The sequence below is a fragment of the Tamandua tetradactyla genome, chromosome 10 (assembly GCF_023851605.1).
Source record: "Tamandua tetradactyla isolate mTamTet1 chromosome 10, mTamTet1.pri, whole genome shotgun sequence".
Classification (NCBI taxonomy): domain Eukaryota; kingdom Metazoa; phylum Chordata; class Mammalia; order Pilosa; family Myrmecophagidae; genus Tamandua; species Tamandua tetradactyla.
The window spans coordinates 75,793,059-75,820,490 of NC_135336.1; the positions used below are offsets into that span (position 1 = coordinate 75,793,059).

At 37.1% G+C, this 27,432-nt stretch overlaps 1 protein-coding gene across 1 annotated transcript in view; it reads left to right on the plus strand.

The window, feature by feature from the left end:
* Nucleotides 1–26,602, plus strand: part of LOC143648547 (uncharacterized) — a 104,638-nt gene extending 78,036 nt beyond the window's left edge. The window contains exons 2-4 of the mRNA XM_077118751.1: nt 22,741–22,826; nt 22,984–23,032; nt 26,405–26,602. Coding sequence (XP_076974866.1) covers nt 22,741–22,826; nt 22,984–23,032; nt 26,405–26,408 — 139 coding nt within the window. The 3' untranslated portion in view covers nt 26,409–26,602. The remainder of the gene's footprint in view (nt 1–22,740; nt 22,827–22,983; nt 23,033–26,404) is intronic.
* Nucleotides 26,603–27,432: the final 830 nt, after the last annotated feature.

Consider the following 27,432-nt stretch of genomic DNA (forward strand, 5'->3'; position numbering starts at 1 on the left):
GGAATTTACACCAAGTCATGTCCCACCCAGTGGGGATGGCAGTGAGTTTACCTATTGGGCTGGCTTAGAGAGAGAGACCATATCTGAGCAGCAAAAGAGGTTCTCTGGGGGTGACTCTTAGGCATAATTATAAGTAAGTTTAGCCTATCCTTTGCAGAAATAAGTTTCACAGGGGCAAACCCCAAGATGGAGGGCTCACCCTCTTGAATTGTTTGTTCCCACTGCTTGCGAGAATATCAGAAATTCCCCAGGTGGGGAAGTTGAATATTTCCTTCTTTCTTTCCAGTACCCCAAGAGACTTTGCAAAGTTTTTTATTCTCTGCCTAGATTACTCTGGGATATATTGCGGCATCACACTAACTTGTACAAACCAATAGGATCTTATGCCCTATTCAAGATTTCATGTAGTTGTGGTGTTCAAATAAACTGACCATAAATTACATAATGTGCTAGCTGGGTGGGATCTTTTGGGGGGGGGTGTTGGTGGTGGGATCTTTTGATTGTTTCCATGGAGATGTAACCAACACAATTGTGTTGGCAGCTTTTGATTAGATGATTTCCGTGGAGATGTGTCTCGATCTATTTGAGGTGGGGTTGCTTACTCGAGCCCTTCGTGAAGCGTTTTCCACTTTGGAAAAAGTTTTAGAGCCAAGAGGGTCCACACAACCAAAGATCTTTGGAGATGAAGAAGGAAAATGCTCCTGGGGGAGCTTCATGAAACAAGTATGTGGGAGAGAAACTAGCAGAGTTCCCAATGTGTCTTCCCAGCTAGGAAAGAAACCCTGAACTTCACTGGATTTGATTCCTGGCCCATGCACTTCCCAATCAAACAAACAAAGAAACCAACAAAAACAAACAACCAAACAGAAATTCAATAAATTGTGCTGCAATAACAGTATACTCACATGGAAAAAGAATGAAATATGACCCCACCATATAGCAAACAAAAATAAAAAGCCATTCTGTTCCTGGCATATTGCATTCTAGCAGCTTACAAACTAAAACGGGGATAAAGGGTAAAAATTGGGTAGGTGAAAATACTAGTGGTCAATGAAGGGGAAGGGTAAGAGGTATGGGATGTATGAGTTTTTTCTTTTTATTCCTTTTTCTGGGGTGATGCAAATGTTCTAAAAATGATCATGGTGATGAATGCACAACTATGTGATGATATTGTGAGCCATTGATGATATACTTTGGATGGACTCTATATGTGTGAAGATTTATCAATAAAAATATTTTAAGAAAAGAAAGTATTATAAACTCTAGTAAATAATCAGGCTAAGAAAAAAGAAAAAGAAATACCTGTGTTCATGTTATTATTGGTCAATACAATTGGCAATGATATTCAAGAACCACTTTATTTTTGCAGGAATCAATATTACTTCTTTTTTTAATGCAATTTTATCATGATATATTACGTATCACATACTGTATAATCATCCAAATTGTACAATCAGTGGTTCACTGTATCATGCTTTCATCATCACAATAGATTTTTGAACATTTTCATTACTCAAAAAAAATAAAAAAGAATAAAAGTAAAAATAAAGGTAGAAAAGAATATCCAAACATGTCATTTTCCCCTCACTCCTATTTTATTTATTTTTCTTCTTTTTTCCCCCTTACTCATCAGTCTGCACACTGGGTAATAGGAGTGTCAGTCACAGAGCTTTCACAATCTCACAGTCACACCTGAAAAACTTCAAGAATCAAGGCATTGAATTATAGTTCAACAGTTTCAGGTATTTCTATATAACTATTCCAATATACCAACAACTGAAAGAAATATTTATATACTACATAAGAATAACCTCCAGAATGACCTCTTGACTCTTTGAAATCTCTCAGCCAAACTTTATTTTCTTTCATTTCTCTACCCCTTTTGATCAAGAAGGCTTTCTCAATCCCATGATGCCAGGGCCAGGCTCATCCCTGGGAATCCTTTCCCACAGAGAGTGGGGTGGGTGGAGAGTTCACCTGCAGAGTTGGCTTAGAGAGAGAGGCCACATCTGAGCAACAAAAGAAGTTCTCTAGAGGTGATTCTTAGGAATAATCATAAGTAGGCTTAGCTTTTCCTTTGCAAGAATAAGTTTCCCTAAGGGTAAAATCTAGGGCCTGGTTCATCAAACTGGCAGTCCCCAATGCTTGCAAGAATATCAGGAATTCCTGGTTGGAGAATTTTAATATTTCCACTTTTTTTCCCCAGTCCCTCAAGGGGATTTTGCAAATACTTTTTAAATTCAAGAGACACAGTTGAGTGTGGTTTCTAGGATGTGACAAATTGAATTTCCCATTACAAAATATATTCTGAACAGATAATACTTCTTTTCCAAATTCAGCTCCCTCAGCCAAACACATTAGCTCTCTTAGTGTAAGTGTATATATACTGCTGTGGAGTCACGTCTCATTCTAACTTTCCCTTAGTAGTAAATCAGTATGTTTTCAGCAAAAGAGATTGATTCCTTTTGTAGATCTTTATTGTACTGAGAGGAGTCCTCCTTGGACCAACTCTCTAATGTTCTCAGGAATTCCCTAGGTGGGGAATTCCTTACCCACCACCCAAAGGCTACTCCTTAGCCTACCCCCAATAGAATCCCTTCATTCCAAGCAATGGTGGGAGCAGGCAGCCTTAAATCACGTTCAGTATCTTTGACATACTTTTCAGTGACAACCACAGCTCTCCAGAGATCTTCCTAGGACACACATTCTCTGGAACACTTTTTCATTAAAAAATATTAAAGTTTATTAAGTAGTAAGTATTAATGATATTCCAGATAGAAAGGGCACTGGTGGTATGTTTCATGCTGATCCTGCAGAAGCCAGTCATTTCTGTGTGTCTGCCTATTGATCTTAATATCTCCTCACTTCACCCCTTTCACATTCCTGAGGAGCTATGTGGTGGTTTATAACAAGCACACACAATAAGCTAATGGGAAATGAGAACTAGAGAATCATGTGGAATAATGTCTCTCACTAATGAGAGTTGGAAGCTAAGATAATACCCAAACATGTAGGCCTTAAAGGCTCTGACATTTAGCTGTGGGTTTCCTGACAATCAAAGCAAGTAGAAAGACTTAATACTCCTTTTCAGAAAAAGGAAATATCTCAATTCCTCAGGGAAAGAAAAACAGTTTGTTTTTAGCACTAATTCTTAAAGATGCTTTTCATGGGGTGCTTTATTTGAGGGGCACTGAATGAGATATTAGATGATATTCTTGACTTCTTTCACATAGCAAGTGCGATAATATACTTTCTTTTCAGAACTTTTTAAATGTTAGTTTTTATTAAAACCAATCAACATACAATATGAACATTCTTTTTTTCATCACATAGTTGTATATTCATCATCATGATCATTTCTTAGAACATTTGCATCAATTCTGAAAAAGAAATAAAAAGAAAACAGAAAAAAAAATTCGTACATACTATACCCCCTCACCCTCCTCCTCGCCAATCACCAGCATTTCAATCTACTAAATTTATTTTAACATTTCTTCCCTCTACTATTTATTTATTTTTAATCCATATGTTTTACTCATCTATCCATAAGGTAGATGAAAGAAGCATCAGACACAAGGTTTTCACAATCACATGGTCACATTGTGAAAGCTTTATCATTGTACAATCATCTTCAAGAAACATGGCTACTGGAACACAGCTCTACATTTTCAGGCAATTCCCTCCATCCTCTCTATTATGCCTTAACTAAAAAGGTGATATCTATTTAATGCATAAGAATAACCTCCAGGATAACCTCTCGACTCTGTTTGGACTCTCTCAGCCAATGACACTTTGTATCATTTTACTCTTCCCCCTTTTGTTTGAGGTTTTCTCAGTCCCTTGTTGCTGGGTCTCAGCTCATTCTAGAGTTTTTCTCAAACTCTTGATGCTGAGTCTAGCTCATTCTGGGATTTCTGTCCCACATTGCCAGGAAGGTCCACACCCCTGGGAGTTATGTCCCACATAGACAGGGGGAGGGTGGTGAGTTTGCTTGTTGTGTTGGCTGGAGAGAGAGGCCACACCTGAGCAACAAAAGAGGTTCTCTTGGGGGTGACTCTTAGGCCTAATTTTAAGTAGGCTTGACCTAGCCTTTCTGGGATTAAGTTTCATGTGAACAAACCCCAAGACTGGTGGCTCAGCCTATAGCTTTGATTGTCCACACTGCTTGTGAGAATATAAAAAATTCAACTTGGGGAGGTTGAATTTTCCCCTGTTCTCACCATTCCCTGAAGGGGAATTTGCAAATACTTTTCCACTCACTGATCAAATCACTCTGGGATTCATCAGGGCATCACTCTGGACAAAGCAACAAAATCTCATGTCCTACCCAAGGTTCCATGTACTTATGTTGTTCAACCAAGCTATCTACATAAGTTATATTAGGAAATGCACTAGTCAAAATATAAATTTTGTACCAAATAAACATTTGTTTTTGCTTTAGTCTCACATATAAGTTGAAGTTTTAAAGTGTTAATTACCATCTATTTTCAGCACCCTGCAGTAATGACATTCCTTTGTTCTTCCTCATGCAAAAACATTTTAAAATTTGTACATTTAGTCAGTATCATTATACACTCTAGGCATTCCTAGATTATACCATCTCAGCCTTTACTGTCTATCTTTCTTTCTGATTTCATTTATGCTCCCAGCCCTCCTCCCTCTATCATTCTCACTTTCGGCGTCATTCAGTGTTTTAACATAATTGTATTACAGTTAGGTAGTATTGTGCTGTCCCTTTCTGAGTTTTTATATTCAGTCCTGTCGCACAATCTGTATCCCTTCAGCTCCAGTTACTCAATATCTTACCCTATTTCTATCTCCTGATGGTCTCTGTTGCCAACAAAATATTCCAAGTTTATTCACTAATGTCAGTTCATATCAGTGAGACCATACAGTATTTGTCCTTTTGTTTTTGGCTAATCACACTCAGCATAATGTCCTTAAGGTCCATTCATGTTGTCACATACTTCATAACTTTATTCTGTCTTACAGCTGCATAATATTCCATTGTATGTATATACCACAGTTTGTTTAGCCCCACGTCTGTTGATGGACATTTTGGCTGTTTCCATCTCTTGGTAATTGTAAATAATGCTGCTCTAAACATTGGTGTGCAAATGTCCATTTGTGTCCTTGCCCTCATGCCCTTTGAGTAGAGACAGCATATAGATGGGTCCTGTTTTTTAATCCATTCTATCAATCTATATCTTTTGATTGGGGAGTTTAATCTATTAACATTTAGTGTTATTACTGCAAGGGTAGTACTTTCTTCTACTATTTTGCCTTCTGGATTTTATATGTCATATCTAATTTTCCTTCTTTTTACCTTTATTCATAGTCTTCCTTTCTACACTCTTCTGTCTTTTCATATCTGTCTCTATTGCTCCCTTTAGTATTTCTTGCAGAGCTGGTCTCTTGGTCACAAGTTCTCTCAGTGATTTTTTTTCTGAAAATGTTTTAATTTTCCCCTCATTTTTGAAGGAAAATTTTGCTGGATATAGAATTCTTAGTTGGCAGTTTTTCTCTTTTAGTAATTTAAATATATCATGCCACTGTCTTCTTGCTTCCATGATTTCTGCTGAGAGATTTACATATAGTCTTATTGGGTTTCCCTTGTATGTGATGGATTGCTTTTCTCTTGCTGCTTTCAAGATTCTCTCTTTCTCTTTGACCCTCTGACATTCTGATTAGTAAATGTCTTGGAGTATGTCTGTTTGGATCTATTCTCTTTGGGTTATGCTGCACTTCTTGGATCTGTAATTTTAAGTCTTTCATAAGAGTTGGGAAATTTTCACTGATAATTTCCTCCATTAGTTTTTCTCCTCCTTTTCCCTTCTCTTCTCCTTCTGGGACACCCACAACACATATATTTGTATGCTTCATATTGTCTTTCAATTCCCTCAGTCCCAGCTCAAATTTTTCCATTTTTTTCCTTATATTTTCTTTTTCTTGCTGGATTTCAGATGTTCCACCGTCCAGTTCACTAATCCTATGTTCTGTCTCTCAAAATCTACCATTGTTGGTTTCCATTGTTTTTTTCATCTCTTCTACTATGCCTTTCATTCCCATAAGTTCTGTGATTTGTTTTTTCAGACTTTTGATTTCTTCTCTTTGTTCATTCCTTGCCTTCTTTATATCCTCCCTCAATTCATTGATTTGGTTTTTGATGAGGTTTTCCATGTCTGTTTGTATATTCTGAATTGTTTCAGCTCCTGTATCTAATTTGAATTGTTTGTTTGTTCCTTTGACTGGGCCATATCTTCAATTTTCCTAGTATGATTTGTTATTTTTTGCTGGTGTCTAGACATTTAATTACCTTAATTAGTTTATTCTGGAGATTGCTTGCACTTCTTTACCTAGGGTTTTCTTGCTGGATGAATTTGTTGTCTATCTGTTCTTTGACATTCAGTTCAGTTTTATCTGGACCTCTAGCTTAAGTTTTGTTTAACAGAGGAGAATTTTTCAGTTCTTGTTTTCTTGTTCCTTGCTCTGCTTGTATGGTGCCTTTCCCCCCCCACACACACTTAGGAGGGTCTACTTAGGTAGTATAGACCCCAGCCAGATTTTCCCAGACTAAACTGGCCTCCTATCAGGAGGAAGGAGTCACCTGCATCAGTTTACCCTGAGGGTGAGACCCACCAGGTTGAAAGACTTTCCTGTGAAGTCTCTGGACTCTGTTTTTCCTATCCTGCCCGGTATGTGGTGCTTGTGTGCCTGCAGGTCCCACCAGCATAAGATGATGTGGTACCTTTAACTTTGGCAGTCTCTCCCTGCTGGGGGCGTGGTTGAGACAGAGGAGAGTTGTAGGCTGGTTTTAATGGCTTCAAATTACCAAGCCCTGGTGTCTGAATTCCTTGAGGGAGGGATTCCACCTGGGTTGGGCTTCACCCCTCCCCTGGGGAAGGCACAGTCTCCAGACAAGCCCTCAAATGAACTTGTTTCTTTCTATGCCTGGGGCAGTTGCAGCTTGGTAAGCCCTGCTGCTGTATCCAAAGGCAGCCAAGCCTTTTTAGAAATACAGGCACAAAAGTCTCTGTTTTCGTCTTTTTTCTTTTTCTGTCAGCCCCGCCCCCTTGGCGCTGGGGCAAAAATGAGTGACCTCTGCTTTGACCAGGTTCACCTGAGCTGGGGGCCTATTTTTGGCAGTCAGAAATTGCTAATTCCACAATTGGCATTTGGTTGGGATCAGCCCCTGCTGCTGGTAAAATCCCTTTCCTTTCTCCTCTGGGAAGCAGCCTGTGGGAGAGGGGTGCCGGTCGCCATGGCTTGGGGAACTCACGGTTCTGGGGGGGGCTTGCAGCCGGTCCAGCTGGTCCAGATTGGGATATGCTGTGTGTCTGGTCACTGACGTGGCCCCAGGAGCTGTTCTGTACTGTTTCTGGTTATTTAGTAGTTGTTCTGGAGGATGAACTAAAATGCGCACATTGTTAAGCCACCATCTTGGCCTGGAAGTAGTTGTTGACTCAGGATAATGTACTTTTTATGATCGTCTCTTGTGTTGTCTTTAGAGAGAGAGAGAATAGTAACATAATCTAAAAGTACTCCTCAGTGGAGGCAATTCTATCAAAACCCACCATCTAATAAAATAAAAACTGTCTAGAACGAATTATCCACTTAGGTGGCTGGACCATCCTTAAGATCAGTCCAACAGTCCAAGGACAAGAGTTGAGTACACTTTGTTTTTCCTCGAGAGCAGTCCATCTTCACTGTCGTACTTTCTTTGTCATCAGTGCCCCTTTCTGACCCCAATTCAGTATCTTTTTATGCTTCACTTTTTGTATCTTACCTTCAGCTAGCTGTTACTATTAATTCTAGTAGCAACAAGTGTAACTGAGTTTTGAACCCAGTTTTTTTTTTTTTGTATGCTGATGGTGGGGTCACATTTCATTCTTTTTCCATGTGAATAACCCATTATTGCAGCACAATTTACTGAATTTTTTGTTTATTTATTTTTGTTGGTTTCTTAGTTTGTTTGGGTGGTGCATGGTCTAGGAATTAAACCCAGGTCTGCTGCATGGCAGGTGAGAATTCTACCACTGAACTAACCTCATACACCCTGGACTCAGTTTTAAAAGTTTAAAATCCATTTTTTTTAGTTGTTGAATTTTTCAGAGTCTTTCATATGCTAATATACACTGTGACTTTTTTGTTCTTTTTTAAAACTTTTTAATTGTAGAATATAACATATATACAAAACAGGGAAAGAAAAAGCAATCATTTTTAAAGTACTCTTCAACGAGTAGTCATAGGGCAGATCCAGAGTTTCTCATGGGTTACCATACCATCCTCTCAAGATTTTTTCTTCTAGCTGCTCCAGAATATAGGAGGCTAGAAGGAATAAATATATTTTATCATCACAATTGACTTTTTTTGTGAAAAATAACATATATACAAAAAGCAATAAATTTCAAAGCACAGCACAACAATTAGTTGTAGAACATATTTCAGAGTTTGACATGGGTTACAGTTCTACAAGTTTACGTTTTTACTTCTAGCCACTCTAAGATACTGGAGACTAAAAGAAATATAAATGTAATAATTCAGCAATCAGACTTCATTTGTTAAACCCTACCTTCTCTGTAAAACTCCACCATCAGCTTTGATCTTTCTATCCAACTCTTTATGGGTATTTGGGCTATGGCCATTCTAAATTTTTTATGTTGGAAAGGGCTGCCACTAATATGGGGTAGGGAGATGGAACGGTGATGTTCTGGAGAGGTTGGGCCCTCTGGGTTTCAAGACTTATCTGGTCCAGGGACCCATCTGGAGGTTGTAGGTTTCTAGAAAGTTACCCTAGTGCATAGAACCTTTGTAGAATCTTTTATATTGCCCTAGGTGTTCTTTAGGATTGGCTGGAATGGTTTTGGTTGGGGTTTGACAAATTATGATATGTAGCAATGTCTAACTGAAGCTTGCTTAAGAGTGACCTCCAGAGTAGCCTCTTATCTCTATTTGAATTCTCAGCCACTGATATCTTTTTTCTCTTTTCCCTTTTCTTTTGATTGTTACATTTAATTTTTAAATTTTTTTTCGATTTTTAACTTTTTTATTGTATAAAAAACATATATACAAAGCAAAGAAATAAAAAAGCAATAGATTTCAAAGCATTCTTCAACAAGTAGTTACAGGACAGATCTCAGAGTTTGTCTTGGACTACCATATGATCTTCTCAAATTTTTTCTTCTAGCTACTCCAGAATATAGGTGGCTAGAGGGCTTAAATATTTTTTTTATCATCACAATCGACTTTTTTTTCCTTTTTTTTGTGAAAAATAACACATACAAAAAAGCTATAAATTTCAAAGCACAGCACCACAATTTGTTGTAGAACATATTTCAGAGTTTGACATGGGTTACAATTCCACAATTTTAGGTTTTTACTTTTAGCTGCTCTGAAATACTGGAGACTAAAAGAGATATCAATTTAATGATTCAGCATTCATATTCATTTGTTAAACTCTACCTTCTCTCTATAACTCCACCATCACCTTTTATCTTTCCATACCTTTCTTTAGGAGTGTTTGGACTATGGCCATTCTAAATTTTCCATATTGGGAAGGTCTGTCACTAATATGGGGTAGGGAGATGGAACTACCTGATGGTCTGGAGAGGCTGGGCTAGGTTTCAGGACTTATCTGGACCAGGGACCCCTCTGGAGGTTGTAGATTTCTGGAAAGTTACTGAAGTGTATGCAACCATTGTGGAATCATGTATTTACTAGTATTCTTTAGGATAATAAGCTGGAATGGTCCTGGTTGGGGTTTGGCAGGTTATGATTGGTAGCACAATCTAACTGAAGTTGTGTAAGAGCAACCTCCAGAGTAGCTCTCAACTCTATTTGAACTCTCTCTGCCACTGATACTTTATTAGTTACACTTCTTTCCCCCCTTTTTGTCAGGATGGAATTGTTGATCCCATGGTGCCAGGGCTGAATTCATCTCTAGGAGTCATCTCCCATGTCTCCAGGGAGACTTTTACCCCTAGATGTCATGTCCTACATAGCAGGAAGGGCAATGATTTCACTTGCAGAGATGGGCTTAGAGAGAGTGAGGCCACATCTGAGTCAAAAAAGAGGTCCTCCAGAAATAACTCTTAGGCATATCTATAGGTAGTTCAGCTTCTCTGCTCCCTACATAAGCTTCACAAGAGTAAGCGGGCATGGCCTATTGATTTGGGTGTCCCTAAAGTTTGACACGGTATGAGGTGATTCCTTGATGGTAAGGTTTAATAGTTTCATATTCTTTCTCCCATCCTTCAGGGAACTTTGCCAATACTTTTTTTTTTTAGCTTCTTTTTATTATATAGTATAACATATATACAAAGCAAAGAAATAAAAAAGAATAGTTTTCAAAACACTCTTCAACAAGTAGTTACAGGACAGATCCTAGAGTCTGTCATGGGCTACCATATAATCCTTTCATATTTTTCCTTCTAGCTGCTCCAGAATATAAGAGGCTAGAGGGCTTAAATTTTTTTTTTTTATCATCACAATCAACTTTTTTCCTTTTTTTTTTTTTTGTGAAAAATATCATATATACAAAAAAGCTATAAATTCCAAAGGACAGCACCACAATTAGTTGTAGAGCATATTTCAGCATTGGACATAGGTTACAATTCCACAATTTTAGGTTTTTACTTCTAGCTGCTCTAAAATACTGGCGACTAAAAGAGATATCAATTTAATGATTCAGAATTCATATTAATTTGTTAAATCCTGTTTTCTTTGTATAACTCCACCATCACCTTTGATCTTTCCATCCCTCTCTTTAGGGATGTTTGGGCTATGGTAATTCTAAATTTTTCATATTGAAAGGGTCTGTCACTAATGTTGAGTAGGGAGATGGACTATCTGGTGTTCTGGAGAGGCTGGGCTGGGTTTCAGGACTTACTGGGACCAGGGACCCCTCTGGAGGTTGTAGGTTTCTGGAAAGTTACTTTAGTGCACGGAACCCTTATATACACTGTGACTCTTTAAGAAAGAAAATTAATGTTAAGTATTTCTGGACTTTATTTGAACATGGAACCCCCCCCATCTCATACACCAAACAATTATTGGGATATACTGCTGTAAACTCTTTTTTGATAATGTCTTAGGATCCTAGGGTTTTCAAGGATACTGGCACTTTAATAAGATTAACGATAGTCAACAAATGTTTGAAATAGAATGTCATAAATCACTAGCAGAGCTTCCTCAGCACCCTGGCAAGTAGATGAAATATATTTGAGCAGGTGGGCTTTCCCAGAATCCTTTGGGTCATATAATGTGTATTATAAGACCAGCTTCACAACGTTGGCTATAGTTTAAGAGCACTTCTTTTCCTTTGAAATCAAGATTGTATTCTTCAAACTGAATACAGTTTTCTGTTACCTGAAAAAAGTAACAGAAAAAATAATGTTGAGATAATTTGAAATGTAACTGATTTTAAATGACAACTTAAAGACAATTGTGTATGATAACTATGGAGCAAGAATGATAAAGACTGTGTATGATGATGGCTTTCAAATTATGCCATTACTGTCACTAGGCCACAAAATAAATCAGATAAACATTTTTAATAGTTGTTAAGAAGACATTTCAAAATAATGCAGTTAATTAGTGCAGTTGTGCACCTCCGGTATGGAGACTTATGATTCTTTAAAACTGGAAAGTACTAAAGACCTTTAAGACTGGATAGAATGAAAATAGAATTTTTTCAGGTCTTAGAAATAAACATTTGTAACCATATGGAGTCTATTTCCTGGATCGAAGACAGGATCAACATCACATTTATTTTATTTTTTATTTATTAATTTTTAACATTGTCAAGGACATATTTTTATTTTCTGCTTTTTTTAAAAAAGAGATTTCCAATTTTATTGTATTGTAGTCAGATTGTGATTTGCATGCTATCAAATATTTAATTTTAGTTGAGCATTGCTTTGTGTCCTGGTTAATACAAATCCTCTAATTGTTGGGTGAAGAATTATATATATATATATACATACACATATATACATGCATACATTCTTTAACTTTTTTTATTGTGAAATATAACATTGATACAAAAAAGTGATACATTTTCAAGTACATTTTAACAAGTAGTTATAAAACAGATTTTAAAGTTTAGTATGAGTTACAGTTCTCATTTTTCTTCTAGCTGCTCCAAGACACTGGAGACCAACAGAAATATCAATATAATGATTCAGAAGTCATACCTAATTGCTAAATCCTATCATCTCTGCCATACTCCTCCACATATTTATTTTTGAAAAATTTTACTTTTAATTTTTGGTAGCAGAACTATATTAAAGGTTTTTCATTATACTGAGTACATGATTAAATATTTTCCATTTAAAAATATAACTTTAATATCTTAACACCAAAGTGTTTTATATCTTTTGGACCATGACAGTCATCAGAGAATGAAATTCTGCATGAGGATTAGCTGTCTCTCTTACGCTTCAGTAAGACTAAACTAAACTAAACTAATCTCTCAACTCCTTAACTCTTCTACGCCTTTGTGTGTTATTGTTCTGTTTACTTGTAGGAATCTCTCCCCAAGTGCAAGGTGAACTTCTATTCATCCTCTAAAGACCAATTTATTTTCCTTTAAACTTTTCTTGTCTTCCTCCTATCCTCCACATGTACTTTCTCCTTTCTGGCACCTTTGTGATTTGCCTACTTCTATTTTTCCATCTGTCAGATTATGTTCTTTTGGATTTTCCCCTCACATAGAATTTGATTTCAAGGAAGATACAGACTATTGCTTATTCATTTCTGTATTTTGATGTGCAAAATATATGCTACTAATAAGATGCTACAAAGGTTCTAGGATAACTCCTTATAAGTAAACAGAATGATAACACAAAGGCAAAGAAGAGTTAAAGAGCTGAGAGTGTTCCATTTAGTCCAACGAAGCTTAAGAGAGACATCTAATCCTTAAGCAGAATTCCATTCTCTGGTGACTGTCATAGTTCAAAAGATACAAACCACTTTGGTTTTAAGATATTCAAGTTATATTTTTAAATGGAAAATATTGAATAATGTACTCTGTGTAATGAAAAACCTGTAGTATAGTTCTACCACCAAAAATTAAAAGTAACATTTTTCAGAAATAAATATGTGGAGGAGTATAGCAGACAAGATAGGATTTAACAGATGAGTATGACTGCTGAATCATTGTATTAATATTTCTGTTGGTCTCCAGTGTCTTGGAGCCATTGGAAGAAAAAACGAGTAGTTGTGGAACTGTAACCCATACCAAACTTTATAAAATCTGTTCTATAACTATTTGTTAAAATGTACTTGGATGGTGCCTGCCCATGCAAAAAAAAAAAAAAAGAATGTACTTGGAAATTTATTGCTTTTTTGTATATATGTTATATTTCACAATAAAAAACATTAAAAATATATGCTGCTTCTTTTATTGCTATAATTGGCCTCATCTAGCTCTGAATATCCATTTATGTTACTGGTGGGACATAAGTGAGATAAAAAACACTTAACTTGCCTATTAAAGATGATTCAGTATTTTCTGGTTTAGCCAAACTTTCTTATTGATTAATTAGTCTTTAAGAGGGAAGAGCAAAATATTCTATCAGTTCGAAGTTCAAACTCCCTTATAGGACTGTTTCTCCCCATCTCTCTAGAAGTTTCTCCCTTCCTCCTTTGCCTTAAGATGGCATGTTTGTTTTGAGATAAGGTTGAATTGACTAATGCAACATGGGAACAGCTTTGCAGGGTTGGGCTGCTTTCTCTATTCTTGTTGATCTTTGTTGAGGAGTGATTGGCATGCTTGGTCCCTGGTTTACTGGGCTGGTATCCATTAACGTTTACATAATTCACCTAGTTTACGTGGGCTTCCTGCTGGGATCTCCTATTGACATTCATGGTTACTTCTATTTGTGTCTGTTTTCTAGGACCCTGTATTCTCTGGTCTCACTCTCTGAGATCCTTCAAATCCCCTCAGCACCAGGGTTACCCACATCCTCCATTCTGGGTCCATGGGAACTCCTGGATCTCCTACATGTCAAGTCTAGGTTATGGCGGGTGGTATGCTTACTTCCAACTGCTCATGTCTAATCTTCTGCACCTGTTTCATGCTGGATTTGTTGGAGGGATGGGGAACAGTTTAGTCATTTGTATGCTCTCTCTTAAAGTATTTTGAATCTCTATTCAGGTTCTGTTGCCTTTTTCTTACTTTGACCAAAGTTCAGAATTTGTGGCACTGGATCCGTTTTCAGAGACTCATACAGTATTGTTCTCATAAGAAAATCTCTTCCAAATTTTTCTTTCCCTTTTACCAAACAAGAGAAACTCCTTTGTCTATTGAGTCCTCACTCTCTATAACCTACAGCTTTTAGCAAAACTCTATGCTCAGAGTCAAGTCATCCAGGTTTGGCTCTTGATATGGGATTAGAACTTTTATAGTTTAGAAACCATTTTTCTCTCTCAAACTAGCTTGACTTTCAAGACTAATGCCTCACTGTGGATGCAAGAATTCTTTGGTAGTCAAAGGCTTATATTAAATGTATCATGTTTTGTATTCTTATTTTCATGATTCTACTATTCCTTGGATGCAAAATATGCTTTTGGCTGAACAAGAGAAAAGTAATTTAAAAAGAAAAGCCATTATATATATTTAAAATTATCCTCATATTATCTGTATTCCCAGCACATAGGTAGGCATTCAGAGATAGAATTTTCTTGATCCACTTTTTATTGGAAAAAAATTAAAAGGTCTATTTGTAATTAAAGGAAGTTATAGACAGTGTTTTGAGAATTTCTTGTGGGGTGTTGTTTATGATAATCTAACTTTGGAAAGTAAAGAAGAAAGAAACAATATTTTTAGGATTATATATTGAATTTTGTTTGGCTTAGTGTAGTTAATAAGAGAAACTGTTGTGCTTGTTGTCCAACTTGAATAAAATATAAATATTTTAATTTCTATGCATTAACATAATAAAAATGATCTCATAATAATGATAGAAATTTCTTGAAAACTTACTTTGTTTATACAGTTCAGATACTGTATAAAATAAATTTTCCTACCTTATCACCTTTAATTCTCTCAACAACTCTTTTAAGAATGTACGGTTCTTGGGGAACAAATGTTAAAATAGATTTAGTTTGAAATGCTAGTGATCAATGAAAGGGATCAGTAAGGGGTATGGCATGTAAAATTTTTTTTCTGTTGTTTTTTTATTTCTTTATCTGAATTGATGCTAATGTTCTGGGAAATGATCATGATGATGAATATGCAACTATGTGATGATATTGTGAATTACTGCGTGTATGTGTTGGGAATGTTTGTTTCTCGTAATTTTTTTAATAAAAAATTAAAAAAAAAAAGAAGAATGTATGGTTCTCTGTATCCTACAGATGAAGAAACTGAGGCTTAGATAATAAATTCACACAACTATTATAGGAAGATTGATATTTGGATCATCAGGACCCAAATGTTGACTTGGGGTTTTCTCCTTTGGCAAACATACTCCTTTTTTGTTTATTCATAGACTTTGTGGTTCTGCTACATTTGGTGCAATATACTTGTACCATACTGACCCAGCTTCCACTCACCATACTGGTTTTGCTCAGTTGCTCTGGAAGATACAGTTCAATGTATTCCTTTTTCCTTTTATGTTCAGAGCTAAAGTTCTGTTCAGGGAAGTGGTGTAAATGATGTAAACAACTTCCAAGACTGTCTATTGATACTTCTTTTGTAACCTTCCATACACTCTGTCATGTTTCATCAGTAGTTGGAAGAGAATTAATTCACTGAAGGACTCTATGGTATTGAAGTGATAAAGCCACTAGATTAGGTATTCTTAATTTGTTGGGTCTGCTTATTATCACTTAACTGTTGGAGATTGAATCATATCTCCCAAAAAAGACATGTTCAAGTCCCAACCCCTGGTTCTATAATATGAAACCATTTTGAGTTGGACCTTTGGAGATGGTATTATTAGTTAATGAGTTGGCCAAACTGAATGAGGACAAGCCTTAATCCACTATAGCTGAAGTCCTTATAAGCAAAGGAAATTGGACAGGAGAGCAGAAGCCAGAAGTCAGAGGACACCAAGGAGACAGACTGCCATGTGACAGAAGCAGAGATGCAAGCCAATGAATCCCGATAGTTGTGGCAAGCCAGCACCAAAATGTTACAATCGCTGGGAGAAAGGTTGGCCTGTCAAGACCTTGATTTTGGATTTCTAGCCTCCAAAACTATAAGACAATAAATTCCATTTGTTTAAGCCAACTGCTGGGTGGTATTTGTCACAGCAGTCCTGGCAAACTAAGACATTACCCTCAAGTTAAAATTTAGGATCTCCTTTAATTGTGAAAACATTCATAATCTGAAGAATAATTTCAGTATTTCTTACTTGGTTGCTTAGAGAATCACAGATTTTTTATGTTACATTAGAATATCTAAAAATATTATTTGTGCTTATTAATACTTTGATACTGATCTTGTTATTGGAACTGTCTCTAGGTCTTTGTTATTTAATTCATTACAAAGGAAATATATATATTACTTTATTACAAAAAAATTAATGATATTTTAATATAATTGTTTTAAAAAAAATCCTATGTATTTTGCCTGTGCTTCTCCCCCCCACCCCCACCCCTAATTTTGGTACTTTGTCTTGTTTGATAATTTCTGGTTAAATACTGGATGTTGAGTAGGGAAAATCGCAGAGGTTCTAGATGATGCTGTCTTCTTTCAGAGAGAGTTTATCCTTTCTTTTCTAGGCAGGTATGAGTGAAGGCTAATTTCAGTTTTGGAATGAGTTGACTCAATTTTGAGTTGCACTTTTGACAAGTCTCTATCCCTTGTTTCCTGCCTCTAGGGAGAGGATCTCAAGATATTCCAGTTATGAAGGCTTCTTTCCCCCCATGGAACCCTAATGCTGTCTCCTTAGCAAGGCAAGATGGAAAATTTTGTTCTGCTTTTCTGAAGTTTTCTAATTAGCTTCTTAGTTCTCTGCCCATACAGTTTCATAATCAGGAAGAGTAGTGAGCAGAAAAAACAACCAAATGTCAGGCGCAGTTCTTAGCTCTTTCCCTTTCTTTGGCATACTGGTCCTTTTTGTCCCTAATTTTGACTCATGAACCTCAAGATCTGCTAATAGCTCTATTGTTTTCTCTTCTCTTAACCATAGATCTCTGCCTAGGCCCACTGCACAGATTCTGTTTCCATGCTCAGTATTGGCAAATGATCTCAGAAAAAAATGTGGCTGTAGAAATGTGAGACAACCATGATGCATTTCTTCTTTTTCCAGGACTTCGGCTCCTTACATCCTGATTGCCTCAATTGCTCTCTAGTGCCTTCAAATAGATGGATTTGTGCTTTTTTCTGTTTTTCTAGTTGTTCTTGGCAGGAGCCCCCAGCTATCCCGTATAGCCAGAAGTAGAACTCTAGTATTACACATTTTGTTTTATCCTCTTAAAAGAATTATTCTGAGAGGGCAAGCTATACAGACATTATGAGACTGTCAAAGGGGTCCTGGCACTAGATGGAATGAGTTTGGTTTTTGAATCACTGTTTGGAAGAGAGCCAAGGAGAGCTCTCTGGCCAAGAGTATCCACACTGGACTTAGCATTATCAGTGAGAAATGAACTTTTGTTATACCAAGCCATTGAGAATTTTAGTGTTGTTTTTATAGAAACCAGTATTATCCATACTATGAATACTGTGAATCCAAAGTAGTCCATGACACTAGATGGAATGAATCTGGATGAGAGCTGCCTGAGTATGACCCATATCTTAAATACTTCATACTGTTTTACTTCCTTACAATGTTTCTCAGTTTGTCTTCATTAAGAAAGTTAAGCCCTATAGAAACTGTTTTCTTAATTCATTCAAGGATGATCTTTAGCAGCTGTCATTCTAGATGAATAAATAGGGAAGATTCATCTAGTCAATTCATTATATATATACTAGTTGCCTTATAGAATTAGGTTTACTTTTCCCTAGGAGCCCTAATGAAAAAAAAATGGTTGCTTTAGAATAACAGAGGAGTTGTAGGAGGTGTAACATTAAAAAAAAAAATCTCAGACATCTTTATACATCCAGCCAACAAGTTAAAATGGTTAACAGGAAAAAATACACATTCAGAGTTCTGGTACCGATGTTTAGAGAAAGCAACTGCTTAAGCATTTTTTCAATTCCAACATCAGTCTCTCTGCCACTCAGCTTCATGCCATTCATCATCTGGCAGGCACTCTCAGCCACCTCTGGCACTTAAACTTAACTACACCGCACCCTGTACTTCTCATTCTCCATCTTGTTGTCAGCATACAGTATGTGGCCACATTCGTTGAGTCTGTCTTTTAACATTTTCCATGTAAAATCAAATGGAAGATTTCTCATTAATAACTGGCAGGCCTTCCTGGCCACCCCAGGAGTATGGGCTCCAGCTCCATCTAAGGAACCAACAAAGCTTCCTCCAAATTTGCCATGCTCCATCTCGATGTCAGGGTCAAAGATGGCCCTGCCACCACCACCCCATGGCCAGGCCCATGTGCTTGATGCCAGTACTTAGAGCAGGGCCCATGCACTTGAGGCTGTTGGCCCCACGCATTCCAGACCCATGCGATACAGATTTTGGGAGCCCCAGTGCTCCAGGCTAGTGGCCATGCGATTCATCACAGGGACCACACACTGCAGGCCAGCCCCCGTGCTCAGGCTCGTGTGCTTGATGGTCTGGCCCATGGAGTTGATGGGCGTGGCGATGCGCTCAAGGCCAAGCCCATGCCAGTGCCCATGAGCTCCATGCCCAAGCCGATGTGCTCCATGGTTTGGTCCTTGAGCTCTATGCTGGTGCTCTATGCTTCTATCTCAGAGCTTACATGCTCCAGGCCTGCACCCATGTGCTAGGAGACATAACAATTTTAATCTCTGTTACCAACAAGAGGGGTCACCAGTCTGAAAATCATTGCCAGGAAACAGGAGAATTGACAAAGACTGAGTTGGTTTTCACCATTCTTAGTGGAAAGGGGAGGTTCAATAGTTAGACCCACTCAGCAAGTTAGCCTTGCTAGAAAACTGTGGCTACACCAACCTAGAGTTGATCTAGAATTACAGGAGTATAAATGAAGAAAAGATGGGTTTTTGGCTATAGACACTTTGATGACTGCAAAGCTGTTTGTGATTGATGCCTTCAAAAAATGTTAGAGAGATGATGTCAAACTTTTGCAAAATATTTTCTATTATTAACTCCCAGTAAAAACTGCTGACAAGGTTGGCCCTTGGGACTGCTCACACATAATCACCTATTCCTTGGAGAAATAAATGAATGTGACGTTATTCATCATATCTCTTCCATTGAAGTACTTCCTGTGAAAGAATAGAATTTGGTGGGGAGTGGGTAGCAAACTAAGGCAGTGAATAATACCCTTTACTTTTATAGATCACTTTACTGGCATCACTTGCTTTTCTCCTTTTGCCAAAAATCTCCAAAAGTTTTTGAAAAGTTGAACATAAAAATTATAACCTGAGAATTCCCAGAATGCATTATTTGCTGAAATACATAAGACCAGAAGGTGTTTTGGCAATATGTGGCATCAAAAACCATTTTCTGTCAGCAAAAGCAATCTTTCACATGGAGGTTTAAAATGGTATCAAAATTCAGACAGGAAAAATGCTGAAGCAGTTTTTTTTTTCTCTCCCTCATCTCTGTGCTTGAGTCTTTTTTTCTTTCATTTTGAAGCCATTTTGGACATTGTATCTTTTGCTTCTTTATGTGGTGAATGATATCTTTATTTATCTTTTAATCCTTTAGAAGTAAGCATCTGTGGACAAATGAAAAAATATTATATGGTTAGTTAGTAAAAAGTTCTCTGATTATTTCTTTTCTAAAGTTCTATAGGAACAATAGTTATTATCAATTTAGCATTTAGTTATATACCATTTGTCATTTTTACACTGTTTATTCTGCTTTTCTTGTTTCTTCATTACATGATGGTCTTTTTTTTTGAATGTTAGTCGTTGTCTTTGATACTCATTTCGTATTACCCACAGCATGTAGTACACTATGAACATTATGTTGGAAATTTAAAAGAGACTTTTAGAAGTAGAGTGTTCCTTGATCAAAATGATTCATGCAGTAAAGTCAGTTACTTTGAGGCAAAATCCTGACTACACATTTGCTGAATTCTGAAACATAGACTATTGCAGTTGTCGGTTTTGGCATTGGTGGAATTAAAGTCAGTGAGAAATGCAGTATTGATCTTGGTTAAGGTAGTGTCAAATGAATTGAACTGCTATATTTAAATTATGATTTGTTATTATAGTGCTCAAGGCCAAGTGTGATTCTCATAATATGAAGATATTTAAATAATTGGTTAAACTCATTTACCATAGTCAAAAGCTTACAGGTATCGTTTGAAAATTCATGATATGAAGTGGCATAAGAAAGGCTCTCTATATTTATCATTGCTGCCTATAAGAATTGTAAACCAGCTAAGGCATGTCTTAATTCCTGCAGCAATTTGTGCTTTTGACCCAAGTTGGGGCATGCATTTGCAGTTGTTTTGCAACTAGTGATAGTGAATGTCTTGCCTGATTTCACCTTTGCCCCTTGCCGTGGATTTGTAGGAGGGCTGATTGAGATAAGAGTTTTGGTCTGTTTGTCACGAAACAGAGTGAAGTTGTACTTGATCCATGTTGAACTGAACTCTGTGCCTTGGCCTCATTGGGGTTGTGTAGTAACTGAATTTATGGGTTAAAGTTGGAACATGGGCCAAAGCATAGACTGGGGTACGTGAGCAGAGAGCAGCATGTGTGGAGAACATACCATCATTATGTTTATTTTGAAACATGATGGACATGGATCTTCATGTAAAAGACAATTGCAAACTGTTACATTTATTGAGACCAAATACTTAATAGTCTTTGTTATATCAACATTATAAATGTGATTTGTGAAAATATGAAGTATTTTTTTCCTGAGAAGATAGCTGAAATGTTTCAGGTGAGGAAGCTGAAACATCAAATTGACAAAGAGAACAAAATTCTCCTCTGAAGTACCTGGTACTCTCAATTTGCCACTAATCTACTTATAAAATGCATTACAAAAGGTAGTATTTTCCCTGATGCTTTGTTAAAGTACCCACAGAAATATTGAAAAATGCAACATGTTAGTGGTGTCCTCCTGATATTGAGCATCATAGAGCTAAATACTTCTCAGCTATAACTTTCAGGTAAAAAATTAATACCATTTCAGGAATAGTAATCATGGAATGCCTGTTACTATCCAGCAGGAAATGTCTTTTCAACTCTGGTCTCATTAGGGAGCTTTTCTTCCTCTTCAGAAGTGGGAAAATGAAATGCTGTTCATTGCCTCAACATAGAGTAGACACAAAGTGGACACTCCCCATGGGGACTCAGAGGTGTGGGACAGAGACAAATGGCAGATAACATTTTGCAGACATATTGGAGAGCAGAGAAGACTCTTTAGCAGCACAACTATTAAGGACAGATATTAAATGGGACATTGAGCAAGCACATGAGGAGATAGAATAATGGTTCTGCTAGAAGGAAGTGACCTCTGGTGTGCACATGAAAAGCTCAAAACATATGACTTCCAACATAAGGGATGCAGAAATTGGAAAAAATAGAGACAAGACAAATCTGACTTGATGGAATCTGAATAGTGGTAATTATCTTAAACAATCCTGACAGGATTTTCACCGAAAATTTACTGAGGAAAATACTGGAAATTAGTATTAGAATTTTTCTATATCTCATTTGCTGTTAAGATTCAGTATATAATTAATATTAGTGAATTATATAGTAACATGTATACAGTTTTATTTTACAATGCAGATCCATTCAGCCTAAATTAATCCTTATATTTGTCACAAAGTTCTTGAATGCATCATGTGTTGTTATAGGTAAACACCCAGACTGGGAAAACATTTTCTTGACAATAGCAATCAACAGCTGGGGCCTAAAAATCTGAAATTCAGTCCTTCATCCAAAACACTACCTTTGCCATGCTCATTTCATTCGGGGCATGTTATACCACGTCCATCATTTTTAGAGATCACCAAGGTTCTCGTAGGAAGGTATGTGAAAAAAAAGTGAATGGGATTAAAAAGAGTGTCTTTTGCACTTTATTCAAGTTTCTACCCTGAATCACTAGTGTGACTGGTCTGTGTTTGTGAGAGCATGCTGGGGTAGAGTTCATACATTTCCTATTTCCAACTAAGACCCTGGAGAAGGGCACACGTTTTAAGGAGACTTCCCTTCTGACTCCAGTAATGGAAGTAAATCAAGGAACAAATATATTCCTTCCTTTTCACAGGTCCAACACTGAGCTAGGTATGAGGTGTACAAAAATAGGGACTAGCTATATTCCTGAACCTCAAATTTATTCCAATTATGTAAAAGTATAAAACAAAGAATTGCCACATTCGAGAACATTTCATATTGGCTATCAGAGAAACAATAAGAGACTCACTGAAAGAAATCAGTGTGATCTAGAAGAAAGAGGTTTCATGAAAGAGACATTATTTGAGGTACTCCTTGAATGAGAAGGATGAGGGAAAGAAGAATGGGCAGGCAACTGGAAGGAATAAGTCTACTGCACTAGCAAATTCATCCCCAGATTTCTGCATCATCCTTGAGTGTCAGTGTAGCTTTGGTGGTCATCAATGCTCCTATATTTCTATCATTAATATCATGATCCCCACATAGACAACAATTTCTATGACTGCTTTCTTAAAACTCCGTTTCTGATGTTAAATTCCCTCCAGTTTCATCTCTGCTTCACCATCTTGGCTATTTCAAGCTCTTACTCCTCATGGAAGACAGAGAGACACAGTCATTGGTCTCAAGATTTGTATGTATGCTTTTCTGTATTCACTTTTCTTAGAAGTTATTCCTTCTCTGTTTTGAAGTTGTGTCCCTAAATCTCTGTAAAAGAACATGCTAATTGTAGCAAAGATGTGCTCACCAATACACTTATTCACTTTCTTTTCCTGCCCCACATTTTCTAGGCTTCCTTGCAGATCGCTGTAGGCATGAGAGGGCTTTGGCCAATGGCATGTAAGTAAGAATGTTGGGACTACTTCCACACCTGACACGTAGAAAACCTCCCAAGTGCAATTCTCTCTCTTTTCCTTTCTGTTTGGGGAGGCCTCTAGGAAACTAGAGGGAGTTAGAAACTCTGCAGGGCAGGATCCAGTATCCTGAATCATGGAATCCCCTCACTACTCACATTGGATTGTGATGTAATGTGAGCAAGAAATAACCCCAGTGGGTTAATTTCACCATGAATTTGAACCATATGAATGAATTTCTTACAATGAAGCATAAAGTTTTGGTAAGCTTCTAGAAAACTTTTTATTTGGAAATAATTTCAAGCACAGAGAACATTTGCAAGAACAGCACAAAGAACACGCATATGCTCCTCATCCAGGTTCACCTACATTTTCTTCCATTTGTCTAATTTCTTGCTCTTTCTTCACCTATATATATATTATTCAAGCTTTTTTTCTGAATCCAATTATATCCTATGGTTAAGGACACTCTCCTAATCATAGTAGTTATCAATCTCGATAAATTTAACCTTATTGCACTCTCCCTTTTAGTTCACTATCTGTATTCCAAATCTGTGAATTTGTACATCATCATCCTTCACAGCATTTTGTTTTCCTTCCCGTACAGTATCCAGTCTACAACCATGTACTGAATTTAATTGTCATGTCTCATTAGTCTCCTTTCATCTTTGCTTTGCCTTTTATCTTTGTCTTTTACTACACTGATAATTTGGAAGAATACAGTCACTCCTTCTTAAAAGAATATTTCTTATTTTGGGTTTGTCTCATGTTTCCCCAACATTGGCATCAGGCTATGCAATTTCTTTGGGAATCTTTATATTGAAGCACAACAAACAAAGCCTTTTGAACCAAAACTTTGAATAGCACATTGAGCAGGGGTTAGAGAGATGTTTATGTTATCGTTGGGTAGTTGCTGGATTACAAGGTAGGTGCAGTTTCTAAAAACAATAAAAACAGCAATGTGCTTCTCCTCACTACCACCACCAGAACAGACCCAAAATACCAACACTTTTAAAGGGGGGAAATTGTATGCAACACTAGGAAATTGATGGCAAATCATAGTTTCCCTTTAGCATTTCAGAATCTCTTGCTATTCAGGGCTTTCAGAATGCCTCAGATATCCTGTTTATAGAAATGTACATGGTTCCCTGGTGCTTGTGCATTGATGTCTATTGGTTTTATTATCCTATCAAGGACATGTGCGTTTTAGGAGGTGATATCTAGAAAGAGCAATGCATGACTCAAAGCTGTGGCTCCCTAGGGGTGACATTTCTGGGACATAGCACCTGGATAGAGGAAATGTTTTGGGGAAAGCAGTTGTGTTTGTATTCCTCAGGTCATTCCTCAGAAGTGGTAATTCCTAGCATAATGTCTTAAATATGAAAAGCATTTAAGTAATATATGTTGAATGGATCAGTAAGTAATCAAGTAGAGAGTCAACTAATAAGGATTAGTTTTGAGACTTTGGAGTAAAAATGAAATTTTAGCCTTATGATCATAGTTGTCTATAATATTGAAATTATCTAAAATAAATAGGAAGATCCATTCTTTATTTAATTTAAAGAAATAAATTCCCCTAAGTTTTTTCTATGTGTCTCTGTGTGTTTTTCCACCTAACCTTAAAGTAAAACTGCTGTGTAGAATTCTAATATCAGCAAGTAACAATATAGATTTGCTCTTAATGTCTGTATTGGGAAAATATATTTCACATATAAAAATGTTTACTGCCCTCTGGTGGACATAGTTCAACAATGAAAAAGTAGATAAATATTAAGTTCTATATATTAAGCAGTGTCCCATTTGGATGCATTCCCAAAGTTCTTTTCTAATTTTGGAAATACAAATGCATTTTTCACATAAAAAAAGAGATTGACATCCTAGAATTTTTTTTTTTTTAGCATGCTGTATGGCAGGGTCACATTTCATTGTTTTGCATGTGAGTATCCCGTTATTGAAGCACCATTCTGCTGAATCTTTTGTTGTTTGTTTTGCTTGTTTTTTGGTAAGTAGATGGACCAGGAATCGAGCCTGGGTCTCTGGCATGGCAGGTGAGAATTCTACCACTGAACTACCCTTGCATTCCCCAAATTTGTTTTTAAACCCTTACTATTATACACAAAATACTTAAAATATAGTATCAAAAGTAATGCAACCTGATAAGAAGTGACAGTGATTCTGTTAGAAAATGCATTGAAAATGATCACTTGGGATCCTAGAGGCCATCTCTCCTGCTCAGTCCCTCCCTGGCTTTCTGAGGACAGCTAAGTAGGAGCCCCTGGAATCCTTCCCTGGAGGTGCTCCTGTGGTTTGGTCTCTGTTAGAGCTGCTGGTGTGTGTGTGTGTGTGTGTGTGTGTGTGTGTGTGTGTGTACTGGAGGAGATGAAGTACAGAACTGATGGCTTTCTAGGAATGGAGCTAGGTAGGCGGTAGTGAAAGGAACTGGGGCAGAACTCAGCTTTGAGGGGCAGGATCAGAAGCCGAGTTTGAGAGAAGTAGGAGATTTGGAAATAAGATGTGGAATGGAGTGATGAGAATAACTCCATAGACTCCCCAGTAAGGGTCGTGGAGATCGGTGAATGGTAAGAGCAGTCCTGTGTTGGAAGTGGCTCATACTCACTTGTAAGAACCAGTTGTTAAATTTTCAGGAATTTTGGAGGCCCGTGGTTAAATAAAGCTACTATTATAAAATCATAGAAATTTACAACTGAATAAATTATATTTAAAACTCAGATAACAAACATTCAAAACATATCACTTCCTAATTATTTTACTACATTCACTATTATGTATCTCATTGAGGCGATTTACTTGTTTTGTAATTGTGTGGTGGAAATACAGAGAATGTTGTGCTACTGTGCATCTCTTCTCAATGCAGAATTCAGTACATCAGCTTGAGCCTGGGAATAATTTTACCAAGGAAATGAGAAAATACTGAAAATAAAGGCTTCCCCCTGTCCTGGAGAGCTGGTTATTAAACACTTGCCAGCACACTATTGAGTAAGGTGCTCTTGTTGGGAATAAAAGAAAGAACATTCCTTTAGTTAAAATTTCACCACCCATGTTGGATTGGTTTTCTAGTTTATTTACTCATTCAATTAGGAAATGTTTTTGATTCACTAATTCTTAGGAGACAATTTTGTGTGAGTCTCTTTTGCTCTTGTGTATTTTATAAGCTTGGAACTAATTGTCCCATGTTCCAGAATATCTTTTCAAGGATGTCCTCATAGCAAATAGAGAGAGAGGTTGTGTATCTCTCTAGGACAAAGGGCCAGTGTATTTACTGCCCATTATAAAATTTTTGGTTCTCAACTCACAGTTTTTTTCTCTTTCTCTCTTTATTACAACCCACTGTGTGCAGGTGACATCTGGTCCTCTTTGTGTCAACCTGTGACTTGATATATGGGAACTGAAGCAAAAATGTTGATACTCTGGCTACTGCTATTACTGTGGTTAATAAATCTCCTTTGTCTCTGACCCAGGAGTCTTGTGTCGTCTGATAGCACCCGTGAAGCTGTGGCAGGCTTACTCATTAGATCATAAGCAGGGTAAAATCTCAGACCCTACATAGTTCTTTACAGTATTCTGTGTCAGGCACCGTGAAAGGTGCTGAAACATAGTAGTTGTGCTGGTTTGAAAGGATTATGTACCCTAGAAAAGCCATGTTTTAATCCTAATCCATTTTGTGGAGGCACCTGTTTCCTTTAATCCCTATTCAGCACTATAGGTTGGAAACTTGATTAGATTATCTCCACAAATACACGACTCACTCAATTGTGGATATTAACCTTTGATTAGAGAGAGATGTAACTCCACCCATTCCAGATGGGTCTTCAATTTGTTGGAATCCTTTAAAAAAGGAAACATTTTGGAGAGAGCCTCAGAGCCATAAGAACCAGCAGAGTCCACACAGCCAGACCTTTGGGGATGAAGGAGGAAAATGCCCCTGGGGAAGCTTCATGAAACAAAAAGCCTGGAGAGAAAGCTAGCAGATGTCACCATGTTCACCATTTGCCTTTCAGTTGAGAGAGAAACCCTGAACATCATTGGCCTTCTTGAACCAAGATATCTTTCCCTGCATGCCTTAGATTGGAAATTTCAATAGTTTTGCCTTAATCTGGACATTTTCATATCTTAGAACTGTAAACTAGCAACTTAATAAATTCCCCTTTTAAAAAGCCATTCTGTTTCTGGTATATCGTATTCCAGCAGCTAGCAAACTAGAACAGCAGTGAACAAGGAAGATAAGATCCCTAACCCTGTGGAGTTCAGAATATTTTGTAAGATTATAAAGAAAAAAGCACATTAATAATAAATAATGGGTATTAAAAATTATATTGGGATTAGAATTAGGAAGGAATTGAACATTGGCATGATAGAGTAATGGAG